The sequence below is a fragment of the Hippichthys cyanospilos genome, chromosome 2 (assembly GCF_059441005.1).
Source record: "Hippichthys cyanospilos isolate Australia breed blue-spotted pipefish chromosome 2, RoL_Hcya_1.0, whole genome shotgun sequence".
NCBI classification, from domain to species: domain Eukaryota; kingdom Metazoa; phylum Chordata; class Actinopteri; order Syngnathiformes; family Syngnathidae; genus Hippichthys; species Hippichthys cyanospilos.
Genome location: NC_142370.1, coordinates 26,243,859 through 26,258,899, shown reverse-complemented (window position 1 = coordinate 26,258,899; position 15,041 = coordinate 26,243,859). Strand labels below are relative to the sequence as shown.

At 40.5% G+C, this 15,041-nt stretch overlaps 1 protein-coding gene and 1 pseudogene across 2 annotated transcripts; both read left to right on the top strand.

Moving 5' to 3' along the window:
- Positions 1–1,021: 1,021 nt before the first annotated feature.
- Positions 1,022–9,928, top strand: LOC148428033 (proliferation-associated protein 2G4-like). The gene is made up of 13 exons (XM_088408664.1): positions 1,022–1,204; positions 2,427–2,555; positions 2,635–2,740; positions 2,827–2,896; positions 2,977–3,069; positions 3,153–3,216; positions 3,295–3,373; positions 5,728–5,806; positions 5,900–6,033; positions 8,494–8,588; positions 8,669–8,796; positions 8,974–9,027; positions 9,101–9,928. Exons 1-13 carry the CDS (start codon positions 1,117–1,119, stop codon positions 9,158–9,160), a joined length of 1,179 nt encoding a protein of 392 aa, XP_088264790.1. The 5' UTR covers positions 1,022–1,116; the 3' UTR covers positions 9,161–9,928.
- A 1,432-nt stretch (positions 9,929–11,360) lies between these two features.
- On the top strand, positions 11,361–13,412 carry LOC148428032 (THAP domain-containing protein 2-like; annotated as a pseudogene). Its single transcript, XR_015868077.1, has 3 exons — positions 11,361–11,517; positions 11,617–11,812; positions 13,005–13,412. The product of XR_015868077.1 is annotated as a THAP domain-containing protein 2-like (transcript).
- Positions 13,413–15,041: the final 1,629 nt, after the last annotated feature.

The window sequence follows — 15,041 nt, the reverse complement described above, 5'->3', positions numbered from 1 at the left end:
AGGAGGAGACTTATTTTTGAGACTTCGGTGATTCAAGGCTATACAAATAAAATCTGATTGATTGAAATTTTAGAAGGCTTTTTAAGAAGAGAACAAAGAGCCACGCGGGCTTGCCCTCTTGACCTCATGAGAGAGCCTGCTCTTATATCAGCAGTATGTAACCACAGAATAAAAATATTTTTCCAACCAAGATGTCTGAGTCCGAGAGGTCTTCATTTTCATCACCAACCAGCATTGCCTGATGGCAGATTCCGGAAATGGACTGGGCCAGAACCACTGCAAGCGTTAAAGAAATTCCACACACTACTGACCAAGAGGACAAACTTACTTGTGTAAATAAGAAAGAATAAAAAAAAATCTTATTCTGAGTAGGCCTATAGCCTATGCATAACAGGGTTGCTAGACATAGAGTGAGACATTCAAGTAAGATGATCTATTTCCCAAAAATACGATAAATAGAAGAGAGGACATAACGTTGCTCTAGCTATACTTTTGGAAAACTGTTTAATGATGTCAAGTCCAGCATTTCATCTGATTCACTGTTTTCTTCTTCTTCTACCACGCCAAAAAGCTTATGGCAACAGGGTTGCATGAATGTTTAGGGACACACGTTCCATTAATAATTATTATTATTTGAAATGTTATGCTTAGTAAAAGAAATGTTCCTTAATAAAAGAAATATTCCCATAGTTGCAAGAGACAGCAACAAATTATACAAAAAAAACCCATATTTGTTATATTTATTTATTTATTTATTTATTTATTTATTTATTTATTAGGCTTCGTCTCAGGACGAGTGATTTTATTCAGCTCCATAGTTTTGTGCATGTAGATTATTTACAATTTCATGTGTGGGACGTAAAATGTCCTACAAATTTGGAATGACCCACAAACAATAAGCATGAACGCTCATGCGAGGTGATGGTCGAGCGTTTGTAAACTAAACATCGGCGACATGACAGTTACTTTCTTGACTTTAGTCGAAAAACGTCTTTGGCAAGGGGCGGGATCTGTGGTGTGAGTTCGCAGCTCGACTGCGTGGGCCATTCTGCGACTCACTGACGCTCACAGGGAAGGTTGTGTGGAAACGAGAAAGTTCTTGGACATCCTGCCAACATGTCTGGAGATGAAGAGAAACCGGATCAGACCATCGCCGATGACTTGGTGGTTACCAAGTATAAGATGGGAGCCGAGATCGCCAACCGTAAGTAGTTAAGGAACGTTCAACGTGACAGCAGCTCGCGAATGTTGGCATTCTATGCCTGTTAGCAATAGCAGAGGCATGTAGCTATTCGCCAGCCGTGTGTGGCAGCTGCTGAGCCGCGAGCCGCAACAAAATGCGGTAAACCCTTGTCCTCGAAGTCGCGACGTGGTCCTAACGACCCCAGGCCGGACAAAGATCAGTGTGTTTGACGAAAGGGTGATTATTTATTATTGTTTTTGAATAGGTATGCATTGTAAAGAGTCGTCTGTCGCCATGCTGGTGTCTCTAGCAACACAGCTAGCTCGGCTGCTAAATGGCTGAGTAATGCAAGCTAGTGCTAACTGATAAAATTGGCATAGTAAAGAAATACAAATGTTCAATCTTCAAAAGACACATTATGTAACATACTGCTCAAAGCTAAGATTGTTAAGGCGTCTACGTAACCCTGTCTAAAAGAGGGGAAGGGGCAAGAGCAAGGGGGTGAAATGAATTGCTCAAATTCAGAAATCAAAACGTAAACCCTTCACCTTTTAACGCGCCTTGCCCAGATAGTCTTTAATTCAAACAGATGTGTTAAAGTTGTGGCAGTTAAGTAGACAACCACAAAGCATTCAAACAGACGCTGCTGTATTTTCATGGCTTCCGAATGCACAACTTTGTGAAAATTGTAATGGCATATAATGTTTCTTTTTTTAATGCTTTTCCACTGTTCTCACTCAAAGTGCTTTTTATCGACTACTCATTTACCTACTGATGATGCTGCATCAGGAGCAACTGCGAGTTAAGTGTCATGCTCAGGGACACATCCCACGTGTTCGCTAAGGTCATCAGCCAAACTAACAGTGTAATTCTTCTACTCAGTGGGAAAGTCTTTAAGTTACGACTTGATCAACCCTTTTATTAAAATAGGTTGCTGCTGTGGTACCTTTATGAAAACAGTGTGAATTGGTTCCATAATAAAACTGAATTCAGAGAAAAATACAATTACACAAATATTTATCCTGATTTTTAGTTTTAGAATCAAAATCATCATTATTGAAGCATAGTTGTTTATGATGAGAATGATTGTATGTAATAATGATACCAATAATGAGGTGGTGGGAAGGCACGAGTTGTGTATTCCTCAAACAATGCTCGAAACTTGCATGCATGGTCTTGGCCATAGTTACTTGATTCTTACTGTCCAATTGCCGCATTTTTGTTGTTGTTGTCAATGTTGCAGAGGCCCTGAAGATGTTAGTTGAGACTGCTCAGCCTGGCATTTCGGTGCTCAGCCTGTGTGAAAAAGGAGATGCCTTCATCTTGACTGAAACTGGGAAAATCTTCAAGAAGGAAAAAGATATTAAAAAAGGTGGGCTGTTTTGCTTTTTTGTGTGTGTTTGTGGTATTGGGTTCTAAACAAATTCAAACAATTTTCTCCCTCCTACTAGGTATTGCCTTTCCTACGTGTGTGTCTGTTAACAACTGCGTGTGCCATTACTCCCCGCTCAAGAGTGACCCAGATGTCATCCTTAAGGACGGGGACCTTGTCAAAGTGTAAGCGCCTGGAGGGTCTACGTACAGAGAATTTTGCATTCATGTTGAGAAATGGTCATGTATTCCTGTTTCATATACCCCTGTAGTGATCTTGGGGTGCACGTGGATGGTTTTATCTCCAATGTGGCTCACAGCTTTGTTATTGGTGTCACCAAGGTAAAAAAAAAAAAAAAAGCCCTAAAATTGGGTACTATTAACACTATTTAACCTGTGTCTTGCTTGCTGTGCCTCTGAAGGAAAAGCCTCTGACTGGCCGTAAAGCTGATGTAATGATCGCGGCACATCTGTGCGCTGAGGCTGCCCTGCGTCTTGTCAAGCCAGGAAACCAGGTGATATTCTCCCACCTTCACCTCTATGTTCCAGAGTTCCTTTGCTTCTGCTTCCTCGAGTCACTCTCATGCGTCCTTCTCAGAACACACAGGTGACGGAGGCGTGGAACAAGATTGCAAAATCATTCAAGTGCTCGGCAATTGAAGGTGAGAGTCTGGATGTCTTATGCCCGTCTGGAATTGTATGCACATCTGGCGTGCCGAAGTTGACATGCGTTTTCACAGGCTTACTGTCCCATCAGCTGAAACAGCACGTCATTGATGGAGAGAAAACTATCATCCAAAACCCAACAGACCAGCAAAAGTATGTTCCCCGAGCAAGATGTGATGACATGTTTCCACTAAGCAGTGTTTAACAGCTTGCTCCTTGGCACTTTGGACCATGATCTTTTCATTGTTTTACTGTGGGATTGTGATAACTACAGTATGTTCACAAAAATGTTTGTGGCGGGAATATACAGGTAATGGAAGGTCTGTACTTTTATTTTTATTCCCTAACACATTATTGGTGTTTTGTACCATTAAGGGAACCGGCTGGTTTTTCATTCTCAAAAATCTCTTTATTTTCCATTCATCCATCTATATCTATTTTCCATAGCCGCTTATCCTCTCTGTCGCTGTCTTTCTGGTGCCTATCCCAGCTGACTTCGGGCAGCATGCGGGGGACACCCTGGACTGATTGCCAGCCAATCGCAGGGGACACAGAGACCAACTACCATTCATGCACCCAAACACACACATGACATTTTAGAGCAGGGGTCACCAACCTTTTTGAATCTGAGCTACTTCTTTGGTACTGAGTAATACGAAGGGCTACCAGATTATGTGAAGACACCGATCGTGTTAATGGGTTATTTTTCACAATAATGAATTAACAGCTGTAGTAAATATGTAAATCAGGTGTAATATGTAAATGTAATCCACGTATTATTGTTTGTAAAATTAATAGAAAATCACCAATGTTCAATCTCTAAGCTATTTGCAGAACAAGCCTGCGGGCACCACATTGGTGACTCCCGATTTAGAGTGTCCAATACACCCGCCATGCATGTTATTGGGGAATGGGAGGAAGCCAGAGTGCCCGGAGAGAACCCACACGGGCTCGGGAAGAACATCTTATTTTACATATCGGCAAAAACTGCCTTTTACCATCACACATCTACGAGCACAGAAGAGAGCTGCTAATAAATGCTCTCTCGGCGCAGGTTATATGTGGCAGTAGATGTGGGTGATTTATCAACATTTTCAATACATGAAACATTTTTGTCACGGATGATTTTAAAAATAATAGGTATATTTTTCTCCCATTTTTTTGTGGCGTGTTTCAGCCCTCATTCTTCTCGTTTCCTTACACTCACACCAGAAAGAAGGCTGCTCCTCCTTTTGAAAATTTCTTGTTAAAAAAAAAGGGGGGGGGGGCACGGCAACACACTTCAGATCTTGTATAGAATACTTTTATTGTCATTGTATAGCTGTATATGTGCAGCTCCTTATCTAAATAGTTTTGTTTGTATTATAAGTAATATAAGTTGCAATCTTTATCTTTAACCTAGTAGAAAGGTTTTAAGCCTGCACTTCATTATTCTCATACATTGTTTTACTAAGCTATATTTGTTTACAGGAGTATTTAATGCAAGGAGGATGTTTTGTACTTTAATTCTAAGAGGTAGTTATTCACGTAGGATCACTTGTTTGGTATTTCTTGTGTAATATTTGCTGACTTTGAAAAATTCGGGGGGGGTGTCAAATTTTTTGGATTTTATGTTTAGGCAAATTCGCCCAGCCCTATTGGGCACACGATGCACTGTATGCACAAAAGCATTCTCCTTAGACACTTGTTGTTTCAACAGTGTTATCTTTTCAAGTTGCTATATTGTCATGTGTCTAGGAAGCGTTATACATATTTTTTGCATTTCCTTTTAAAGTCTGTGACATACTGCAAGCAACATTTACAGATGGGGAAATGTCAACAGTTTCCATCCCATCATTGTCGTAATTAACGATGAAACTAAACTTGATTTAAACTGGCAATTTGACTCAAGGCAGTCTTTCTTCAAAAACAAGCTCATCTTGCAGTCGTGCTTATGAACTTGTTTTAAATTTTACTTTGTTCGCAACAAGAAAAACTTTTTGCAATGGATAACTTTTCAACTTTTTGCAGCCCTTCCACGGTTTTGAACATGTTCAAAATTGTTTTCATACAGAAGACATTTGCAGAAAAAACAATGCTGCATATAGTCGAAACTTCGTGCTCTAACATCATATGTTAGTACAAAACATTACAATAAGAATTGAACATGTATATTTTGTTGAACATTAACAGATTGAGAGAGTAAATATTTTAATTTCCAACCACATTTAAGGCCAAGTAAAGTTGCACAAACACAGTGTAACCTCTTGACATAAAAGGATTGACGTTTGGTTTTAGGAGTTGATATTCGGCTTCAAAAGTTGAAAGGGGAAAATTGATTCAAATCATTTTTTACCCAGTAATGGTGACAAGTGTAATGCTAATGTCATTTGACGGCATTCTTAAATTTTGACAATCAACGGTCTGTTGTACTGAACTGAACTTTGCTGCACTGTGATATGTCTGTCACCTTGTGACATTGCTTCTCCCTACTCTCTGCTAATGAATGACTTTGCATCTGTTTCTAGAAAAGACCACGAGAAGGCAGTGTTTGAAGTGCATGAAGTGTATGCTGTAGATGTGCTCATCAGCACTGGAGAAGGGAAGGTGAGACAAAAATGTTTGTGTTTCCCAGTTTGTAGTTATTTATTTAAACATGTCAAAAAAGCAAACGAAACAATGCATTGTGTTGCAAACCAGGCAAAAGATGGCGGTTTGAGGACCACTGTTTACAAACGAGACCCCAACAAGGTGTACGGCTTAAAGATGAAGACTTCTCGGACGTTTTTCAGTGAGATGGAGAGACGGTTCGATAAAATGGCTTTTACCCTGAGGTATTTAGATTGATGTTGTTTTTTTTGTTTGTTTTTTAATCTGCTAAGGTGCAAGGCTCTGAATAAGCATTTTTGCATTGCAGTATGCAAAGTAAATTTTGGACTTTGCGTTTTTGTTTTTTTTCCCCCAACGGTGTCAGGTTTATTTGGATTTTTGGAAAAACTGTAGTTCAACAAATTTTAAACGGCGCTTTGTATGTAGAGGCATAAGGACCTTTTATTTGGCAACCCAAATCACAAAACCTTGCTGCATTCATTTTTGCAATTTTAAGGAGTGGGGGAAAGTGTTCGCGGTAACCGTACTCAGGAAACCCATATCTTTTGGCAACAGACGTGAGCTATGTATGTACCGTAACTGTTTCTTACTCCCCGTCATTCATCATAGTAGAGTGTTTCCTTTTCGCGGGGGGGGGGGGGGGGGGGGGGGGGGGGGGCATGTTGGTCTGACAGTTCATTTCCTAATATAACTGGATCCAACCTTAGCTTGTATTTGTCCTTGCACTTTAAAGACAGTCCACATTGTCCATTTCCTGCTTTGTGGGTTTTAGTATCAATAAAATGTTGCGCCTACTGCTAACTACTGCGGGTAACATGGCTAACATGTTATCATATGCTACTTCCATGGAGCGTTTTATATGCTATCGCTTGAGGTAGGACGCAAGCTGTCTAACCTGCTCGATTGTGGCTTAACAAGGTGAAAATAATTGAACTTTTCCTCCCCCCCAAACCAAAGAAGTGGGTGGTGGTGGAAGGCCTCGATTTTCGAAAAAAGTACTACGGATTTGAAATAAATTACCATCAAGTGATGGTAGTTGATTTCAGGTCAATCATGGTTTTTTTTTTTTTTGTTAATTTTGTGACCAAGTGCTCATATTTCAGTTTAAATTGGATGTGTTCAATCAGAAAAAAATTACTGTATATGTTTATTGATGAGCAAATCCCATTTTGCTCACTGAAGGTTAGTTTTGCTTTTATTTACTTATTTTAATTTAGCATGGTAGATGTTTTTGTAACACATTGCTGTATTATATATTTTGTTTAAGAATAAAACTGTTTATAGTGTATAAAAAAGTGCTCTTTAGCAAAAAGATTATATATTTTAGAGCTGTAATTTCAAGACCATGATAGTTTTGCTTGTTATCTTAATATCAGAAACTGATAGCTCACTATTTTTGTGGGTTATTCACATAAGTACCAAGACATAGTATGTGGTACACAGCTTTTCTTTCATTAAAAACGGTCTTCCTCAGTGTCCTTCTCAGTGTCACCCCCACCGTATGTGTCAGCATACTTGAAAAGTTTCATAAGTCAATCAGTTATGGTTTGCGCAGTTCATTTGGGACCCATTTTAATTAGTTCAAGGAAGTCAGAGGTAAATTCTCAGTCAAATGTATAGTGACCACGTAAACAATCTCTTTCACAAGAATAATATGCAGCCCCAACAGCCAGTTCATGCAGATTCAATAAAACAAATACCCTCAAAATAGGAAGACATGGGACGCACATCCCTGGCTTTATGAAGGGAAAAACTATTACATACCAGGCCACACCATTTAGCTTGGTTTCTCTGCATAGCGCTGCCTCCAATCCAATCACAGGGCACTTACATGTCATGTTCAACATGAGGCCTTCTAGCTGGCCTTACTGTCTCCAACCCGTGAGCTGATTGGCTATCGCAACTATCAACTATATGTTCCCGTTCACTTACAGTCTACTGACGCCTGCAATTTTGATTCTCAAGGCCAGATATCATACTGCCTGCTGACACAAGTTAGCTGAATTCTGATTGGATAAAAACTTTAACCTAAAACTACACTGGAAGGAGCGTAACCAAGTGACACAAAGAGAACAGAATATGGAGAATCATTTTATTTATACAGTGTTGTGTGTGTGTGTGTGTGTGTGTGTGTATGTATATGTGTGTATATATATATATATATATATATATATATATATATATATATATATATATATATATATATATATATATATATATATATATTGACCTTTATTAGGGTTAGGATAATGATATCAGTTATGTATATCAGTTATGCCAGCAGAGAAGGCCTTGCTGGCCTTGACGGTTTACCACTGATAGTATATAATTCATTTTGTTGCGTATCCTTCTTCTATATGTGACTTGGCCACGAGGTGGCAGTATAATATAGGCATGCTGACCGAGGCAAAAAAAAAGTTAAGCTGCGCTAAGATGCTTCTGAGAAGTATTTAATTTCACTGAAGCTAAAGAATAAACAAAGGCACACATCAGACATCAACCAATAGTTTGATTACTGAACCTTGAATCATTTTACTTGCTTTAGCGTTCACAGGCAGCCTTTAAAAAAAAAAAAAAAAAAACCTAAATAAGACTATTTACTGTTTTTTGCCCTATCCATGTTATGAGCCTAAATAAGTTGTATCAAGTGATTTTTCCCTTTTTGCTCTCTTCTATTCCCTCAGAGCATTTGAGGATGAGGGCAAGGCCAGGCTGGGCGTGGTAGAGTGCACCAAGCACGAGCTGCTGCAGCCGTTCAATGTTCTCCAAGAGAAGGAGGGTGAGCCGCCGTCTTACTTGCCATCCCGTGCCTTTATAACCGTGCTTTGTGGAATCGAGCTAAGCCCCATTTTTGTGCAGGTGAGTTTGTTGCGCAGTTCAAGTTCACGGTGTTGCTCATGGCCAATGGACCTCTGCGAATCACTAACAGCCTCTATGAACCAGAACTGTACAAGTCAGAGAACGAGGTGGAGGATGCGGACTTGAAGGTAAGAGGCACTTAATAAAATGCCGTATTCTCTGCCAGAGACAACCATGTCTGACTAATAGACCCTTGTAAAGCTGACTAGGCATTTTCAAAGCCATTAAGTATCGATGTGCTGTGTCCTGTTCCTTATGAGCTTATCAAAGTCATTCTCCTTTTGTCCTTTTTATTATTATTGAAGACTTTGCTTCAGAGCTCAGCCAGTCGCAAGACGCAGAAGAAAAAGAAAAAGAAGGTGAGCATTTTGATGCAGTTCATTTGCGCGCTTTTTATTTTGGTCTAAATAGGTTTTCTCGCCCTTCATCAAGGCTTCAAAGACTGTGGAGAATGCAACAGGACAGTCAATGGAGACAGAAGCTGCAGAATAAAATCCCTGTTGAATAATTTTTGGTGCAACTTTAAGAAGAGACGTCATTTCACTTCTGTCCTAGCGGTCAGAGACCCTTGTGGCAAGGTGACACCTCTGAAATGCAGATGTCGATCTGATGATGAGGCTGCTCTTAAATTCTTTGATTTTTACCTAATACACACAAACTGACGCATCTCAAGTAAATCTTTTTTCCTTGAGCAAGTCTTTGTGTCTGCAACGATGGACACAGCTCATCCAGAGCAAATTCTCACATTTAGCCAGTTAAATTTGAGCCTTTCCTACTTTGACACATTGAAAGGTCTTGACAAATAAAATGAGTTTGACTGAGATGCTAAGGATGAAGAATGCCCCAAATTGTGTCAGTGTAATAATGACCTAAAGCAAGGCAAAGAAATGGAACTTCCATTTTTGAGGTCATAATGTTGGCACAATGTTAAATCCTGGTGGAACGCCTGCGTTACCGTTAATTTGGCACCGACAGCATAATTTTATGCTGCTCCATTCTTTTATACACTTTGCGGCATCACTGATGTTTGCTGGCAATATTGATTGTAAGAATAACAGGAGGATCATTTTAACAGATGAGGAAAAGCCTTTTTTTCTCAACTGCATGGTTCAAACTAGCTGGTTCGGCAATCAGTCTTGTGTCTCCAGCAGGTCTGACAGTCTGTGTTTACATAAGAAGTCCAGATATGGATGCTTTTGTAAAAACAAACCACCGTTTCAGAGACTATTTTTGGTATCATTAAAAGGCCACACAACATAATTTTTGTGTGTATTGTTTTGTACTGCTTGGGTCTTCATTTTGACTTTTTTTTTTTTTTTTTTAAATCAAGTCCACTCATATAACAAGTGTGAATGTTTATATGTACTTAGACATGTATTTCGTTTTTGTTTTTTTGTCTACTGGATCCAATTGGACCCACTCCCAACAAAAAGAAAAGCATTGCATTTCTGCTATTTGCGGATGATGTGCTGCTGCTGGCTTCTTCAGGCCATGACCTCCAACTCTTAGTAGAGCGGTTCACAGCCGACTATGGAGCGGCTGGGATGAAGATCAGCACGTCCAAATCTCAGACCGTGGTGCTCAGTCATAAAAGGGTGAGGTACCCTTTCCGCACGGGGGATGAGGTCCTGCCTCAAGTAGAGGAATTTAAGTATCTTGGGGTCTTGTTCACACGTGATGGTGGGATGGAACGGGAGGTTGGCAGGCGGCTCAGTGCAGCGTATGCCGGGCTTGTGGTCAACCTACATTCCTGCCCTCACCTAAAGTCACGACCAAAAATGAGATCCCCGGATACCAGCGGGACGAGGCACCGGGGACAAGTTTATTATCATAATTTATAATAACCTCGCTAGCTTCGTTTTGAGATGCCCATACAGACAGATCATTGCATTATGTATGATTTGCTTGACTGGTTCACACCTATTTATAGATGGTACTTTCATTGGCTGCAGTTTATCTTTTTAGTGTTATGTATTCCTTAATTTTTTTCTATCTGCTTTTCTTTCCATTTGAAACAATTTCTAAATCATCTCAATACAAAACATAACCTAAGAAACGCCGCAACGCTGTCTTTAAATTTCCGCACACTTTAGAAGGAAAATGGCCGACACGCCTTTCCACTACACAACTCCGGTTGATTGAAATAATCTGTCAGATTGAATTAGATCCATCATTTTCTTTTATTTCTTTAAATCATCTATTTTAACTTGTATTAATCCATTTTTGACCTGTTCCTGTTTCCCAAGAAACAATTGAATATTACAGCCTGTATGTGGCTGATTTGTCCACTCATGTTTTGTCTTTTACTTTTTTTCTGGTGAGCATTCAGTTCCGTTAAATTGACATGCACTGTGGACTTTTACATTGTTTATGTTTGGATGGGGAGGGTTGGGTAACAGGGAAAAGATAAGTTGTGGTTGGTTAGTGTTTTGTATGTTGGACCCCCAGTAAAACGAGATGGTTCATCTCAAAGGGTTGATCCAAAACGAATGAATTGGAATTATTATCACCAAATTGACGACTTCCATCTGAAGACAATTCAAATAACATTGACGCGTAATGCAGTGGCAATGGCTTTTAGTCCTTGTCATATGTGGTGTCTCTAATTAGACGAGGGTAGTTGGACTCCCGGTAGCGTTACCTTGCCGGAAATATGGGGGTGTTACCGGAAATGCGCCATCGTCCATTTTGCGTTGCCACACGTTATAAACGCGCCTACCTCGAACGTCAGCGGATATCTCTAAGGCTTTTTCACAGTTTTTTCTTGCCCCCTCCGCGAAGATGCCACAGTGTGTCGCGTACAATTGCAACAATCGATCCGGGAAAGGTTCTCCGTGCACATTTCATCGGTATGAGTGGGGACTTCAAATGTTTCTTTCCCACTAAGTTTCGTGTGTCTGCATGGCCTGTCCCTTGTTGCGTCTAAGACTGGGAGTCTTTCTTCACAGATTCCCCAAGGATGAAAAGGTGTTCACGGAATGGGTCCTGGCGTTGAGGAGGAAGAACTTCTCAGCGGTGCCCGGTGTCACGTTACTCTGTAGTGACCATTTCCTGGAGACGGACTTCGACCGAACTGGTCAGACAAATCGGCTCAGACAAGGCGTCATACCTAGCGTATTTAAATTTCCTGCATATCTTCAAAAGGTTTGTAAACGCGATTAATCAACACAACAAAAAACGCGTCCTTTGGGATTATTTGGTTATCCAGAAAGGATGCTTCATTCGCAATGCAAGTCTGTAAGAAATAAAACATCTTTGGGAAGCATATTCATCGTAGCCATTTTCGGATAATCCATTGTAATCCTATTACTGAGGTTTTGCTTGAATTATGTTAGTGACTTGTAAAAAGAAACCGGTGTTTCAATTCAACTGGTTCCCATATTATCTGGGTCCCGATTCCATATGTTTTTGTTTCCTAACTGCACGCTCATGACAAAGATCACTATTCACACTCCAGTCACAATTTCAACATGGAAATTGTTGACCTGTCTAACGGACCTGTTCATCAATACACACGCGAAACAAAGCTGATCAATTTCATATCAATTGTCTGCAAGAAATGTGAACCTCTAAAAAAAATTACAAAAAAAATTCACGAGCGGGACTTGAACCCGTAACGCGATGAATAGCACGGTAAACAAATACAGTGTAAAATAAATACAAGTGCAGACGGGTTATCCACGATACTACTCGTCTGCACACAGTGTCAATCGCGCAATAGCGATTCAAAGCGTTTGTTGTCATGTGCACGGTGTAGAAACGGGTTTCTTAGTTTGCTGTCGACACGAATGTCGCCCCAAAAAAGTACAAAGTTAACTCAGAAACTCAGTATGAATAACATATAAGTAGCAAAGCACAAGTATGTACCGTTAGCTCAGCATGGAAGCGCTGGCTTGGCTTGAGGCATGCTTTGCTGCATATGACAATTGCGCCCCAGTCTTTTCCAGTTTTTTTTTCCATAGCGGCCACGTGGCCGCCTCCGTGATTGCTCTCCATCGTGCCCATCATAGGTGCTTCTAAATGTAAACAACTCCTCCTCAGTGAGTTGTTTTTTTAGCAGCAGTGTGTTCCCCTCACAAAGCTTGACATGTTACATACTAGTTCGGGTGCCTCTGATTTAGGTGCCAAAGTTAGTTTGTTGTGAATAAATGTTGCAGCGGCAAATGCTCCACGTCTGCAAACCCAAATGAATCCCAAAACACTGATGGTGCTGAACATTTTTCACACAAATTGAACACACCTCTGAATGTAATGAGATGCTTATCAACAGAAGTCTTAAAATGCATCTTAAAATTTTGATTTTGACTTACATATAATTTGTCACTTGTCCAAACAGAAACTCAAGGCCCGAAAACCATTGCCTGACAGAAATGTATGTCCTGTACCAGACGTCAGACCCCCTACAGCAACCGCATTACCAGATCACAACTACTGTCTTGACCCCAACCCCAATAAGGTGAAGCGGAAGCTTGACACTGCAATGGACACGATAAAATCCCTCCAAAAAAAACTTAAGGTCACTCATCAGAAAACGCGACGTTTGAGGAAAAAGGTGGAGGACTTAAAAACGGTTTTGGAAGACCTGAAATTGAAAAGTAAGGGAATATCAGATAATTCTGCCCAGATTGTGGCTGCAAAGTTTCTGGAGTCATTTGCCCTCACCTTAATTGAGTGAACGAATAGCCAACTCATGAAGAAGATACAACTCCAAATTCCATGGGGGGGGGCTTTACTATTCCATTAAATTCATCCTGTGTAAGTATGTGAAGGGACAATGCCAGCAATTACAAATGGCAAGCCACTTTGTGAAGGTGTCCCCAGGTTGAAAAGGTGTGGCATAAAGTGAAGTTTCATCGCCAAAATATTACGTCCTATAAGGTGCACGGCAACAGTTGTGAAAACTAAAATAATTTCAATGACACGGCACTGTACTATTTGTCATACTTAATACAGGTCCCACTTGCTATATTAAAAACAGCCACACCGCATTAAAGTTGACAACGGTGAGTGATTCTGTTACTTGTTTACAAACACACGCGTGTGTACATCCATCCATCCATTTTCTAGAGCCGCTTACCCTCACAAGGGTCGCAAGCTGCTGGTGCCTATCCCTGCTGACTCCAGGCAGTAGGCGGGGGACACCCTGAACTGGTTGCCAGCCAGTCGCAGGGCACGCAGAGACAAACAACCATTCACTCACCCAATCACACATAGAGACCATTTAGTTTGTCTAATACACTTGCCATGCGTGTGTGGAGTGCCCCGAGAGAACCCACGTGGGCTGGGGGAGAACACGAAAACTCCACACAAGAAGGCTGGAAGGAGGTAGATTTGAACTCTGGTCCCTGAACTCCTATTACATTACTAAGTCTTTGCCATATTAGAATTTGTACAACCAACCAAAATTGGAACGAGACACCAAACTTACATCACCCTCGACACAACTATTTATGACACAACTTGAGGTGGCTTACATTGACGGGTTTAGTATTGTAACTCAATTTTGACCTGCATTTGAGTCTTTTCAGAATGAACGATACGCCATGCTAGCCAAGGTTTGTGGATTTTGTCCCATCTATGATACGAAATAACCTTGTGCTAACTCGTCAGATAGCAACTTAGCGAGATTGTAAATACCTGGAGTCTATGTCACTGCACATTGTATGGCGGGATTCTTTAATAAAACATGTTTCGTTATTTAATAGGAGTCCTTCTTGACTGACTATGCGTGGCTAATTAAACTTGTACTTTTCCCAAAGTTTCCTCTTACGCGGTGGAGAAAGAAGCGCATGCGCAGGTGAGCAATACGAATCTCTTGTTATTTTCACATTTCCGTCACACTTCTTCCAAGACAAAAGTGTAAAAGGAGAACAATAAGACAGTGGTCCAAGTATTCTGACCCGGAAAGCCAGCCGTGCACTCGTAGCTTACGGACGGACAGGTGGAGAATGCCGCCGGGGAGCCCTCATGTCGGAGACTTGAAAGTTGATACCAATCAGCGTTCCCTCATCTGACTGATTTTAATGGCTGCATGTTGGATTTTCCCGCAGATTTTTCTGCGCTCTTGTTCTTGTTCTCTCAACCTTGGTTAGGTTTTTGAACTTTTCTTTCTATCTTGATTAAAGGTTTGGATGAAAAACGATCGCATGCTTGTATGATGTCTTGGTAGTATTTTGAGTGGTACTTGAATGCCAAGCAGTGCAAAGTAAATACATAAACTACATTTTTTTATTAGTTTTTTTAATATCCAGTGGTAACTGCAATGACACTGTATATATGGAAATAAATCATTGCTCTATTTTCATACACCCAGCAGGATTTTTTTAGACAATTATTGCTTTTGGTGGTCTTGGCCTGCTCCTCAGCAAATTGC

What these genes read in the sequence shown, in the direction of transcription:
- LOC148428033 (XM_088408664.1), top strand. Translation starts at nt 1,117, where the DNA reads ATGTCTGGAGATGAAGAGAAACCGGATCAGACCATCGCCGATGACTTG. An exon ending in CAAGTGCTCGGCAATTGAAG is followed by an intron (nt 3,217 to 3,294) that starts GTGAGAGTCTGG and finishes GCGTTTTCACAG; the next exon opens with GCTTACTGTCCCATCAGCTG. An exon ending in TCAGCACTGGAGAAGGGAAG is followed by an intron (nt 5,807 to 5,899) that starts GTGAGACAAAAA and finishes GTTGCAAACCAG; the next exon opens with GCAAAAGATGGCGGTTTGAG.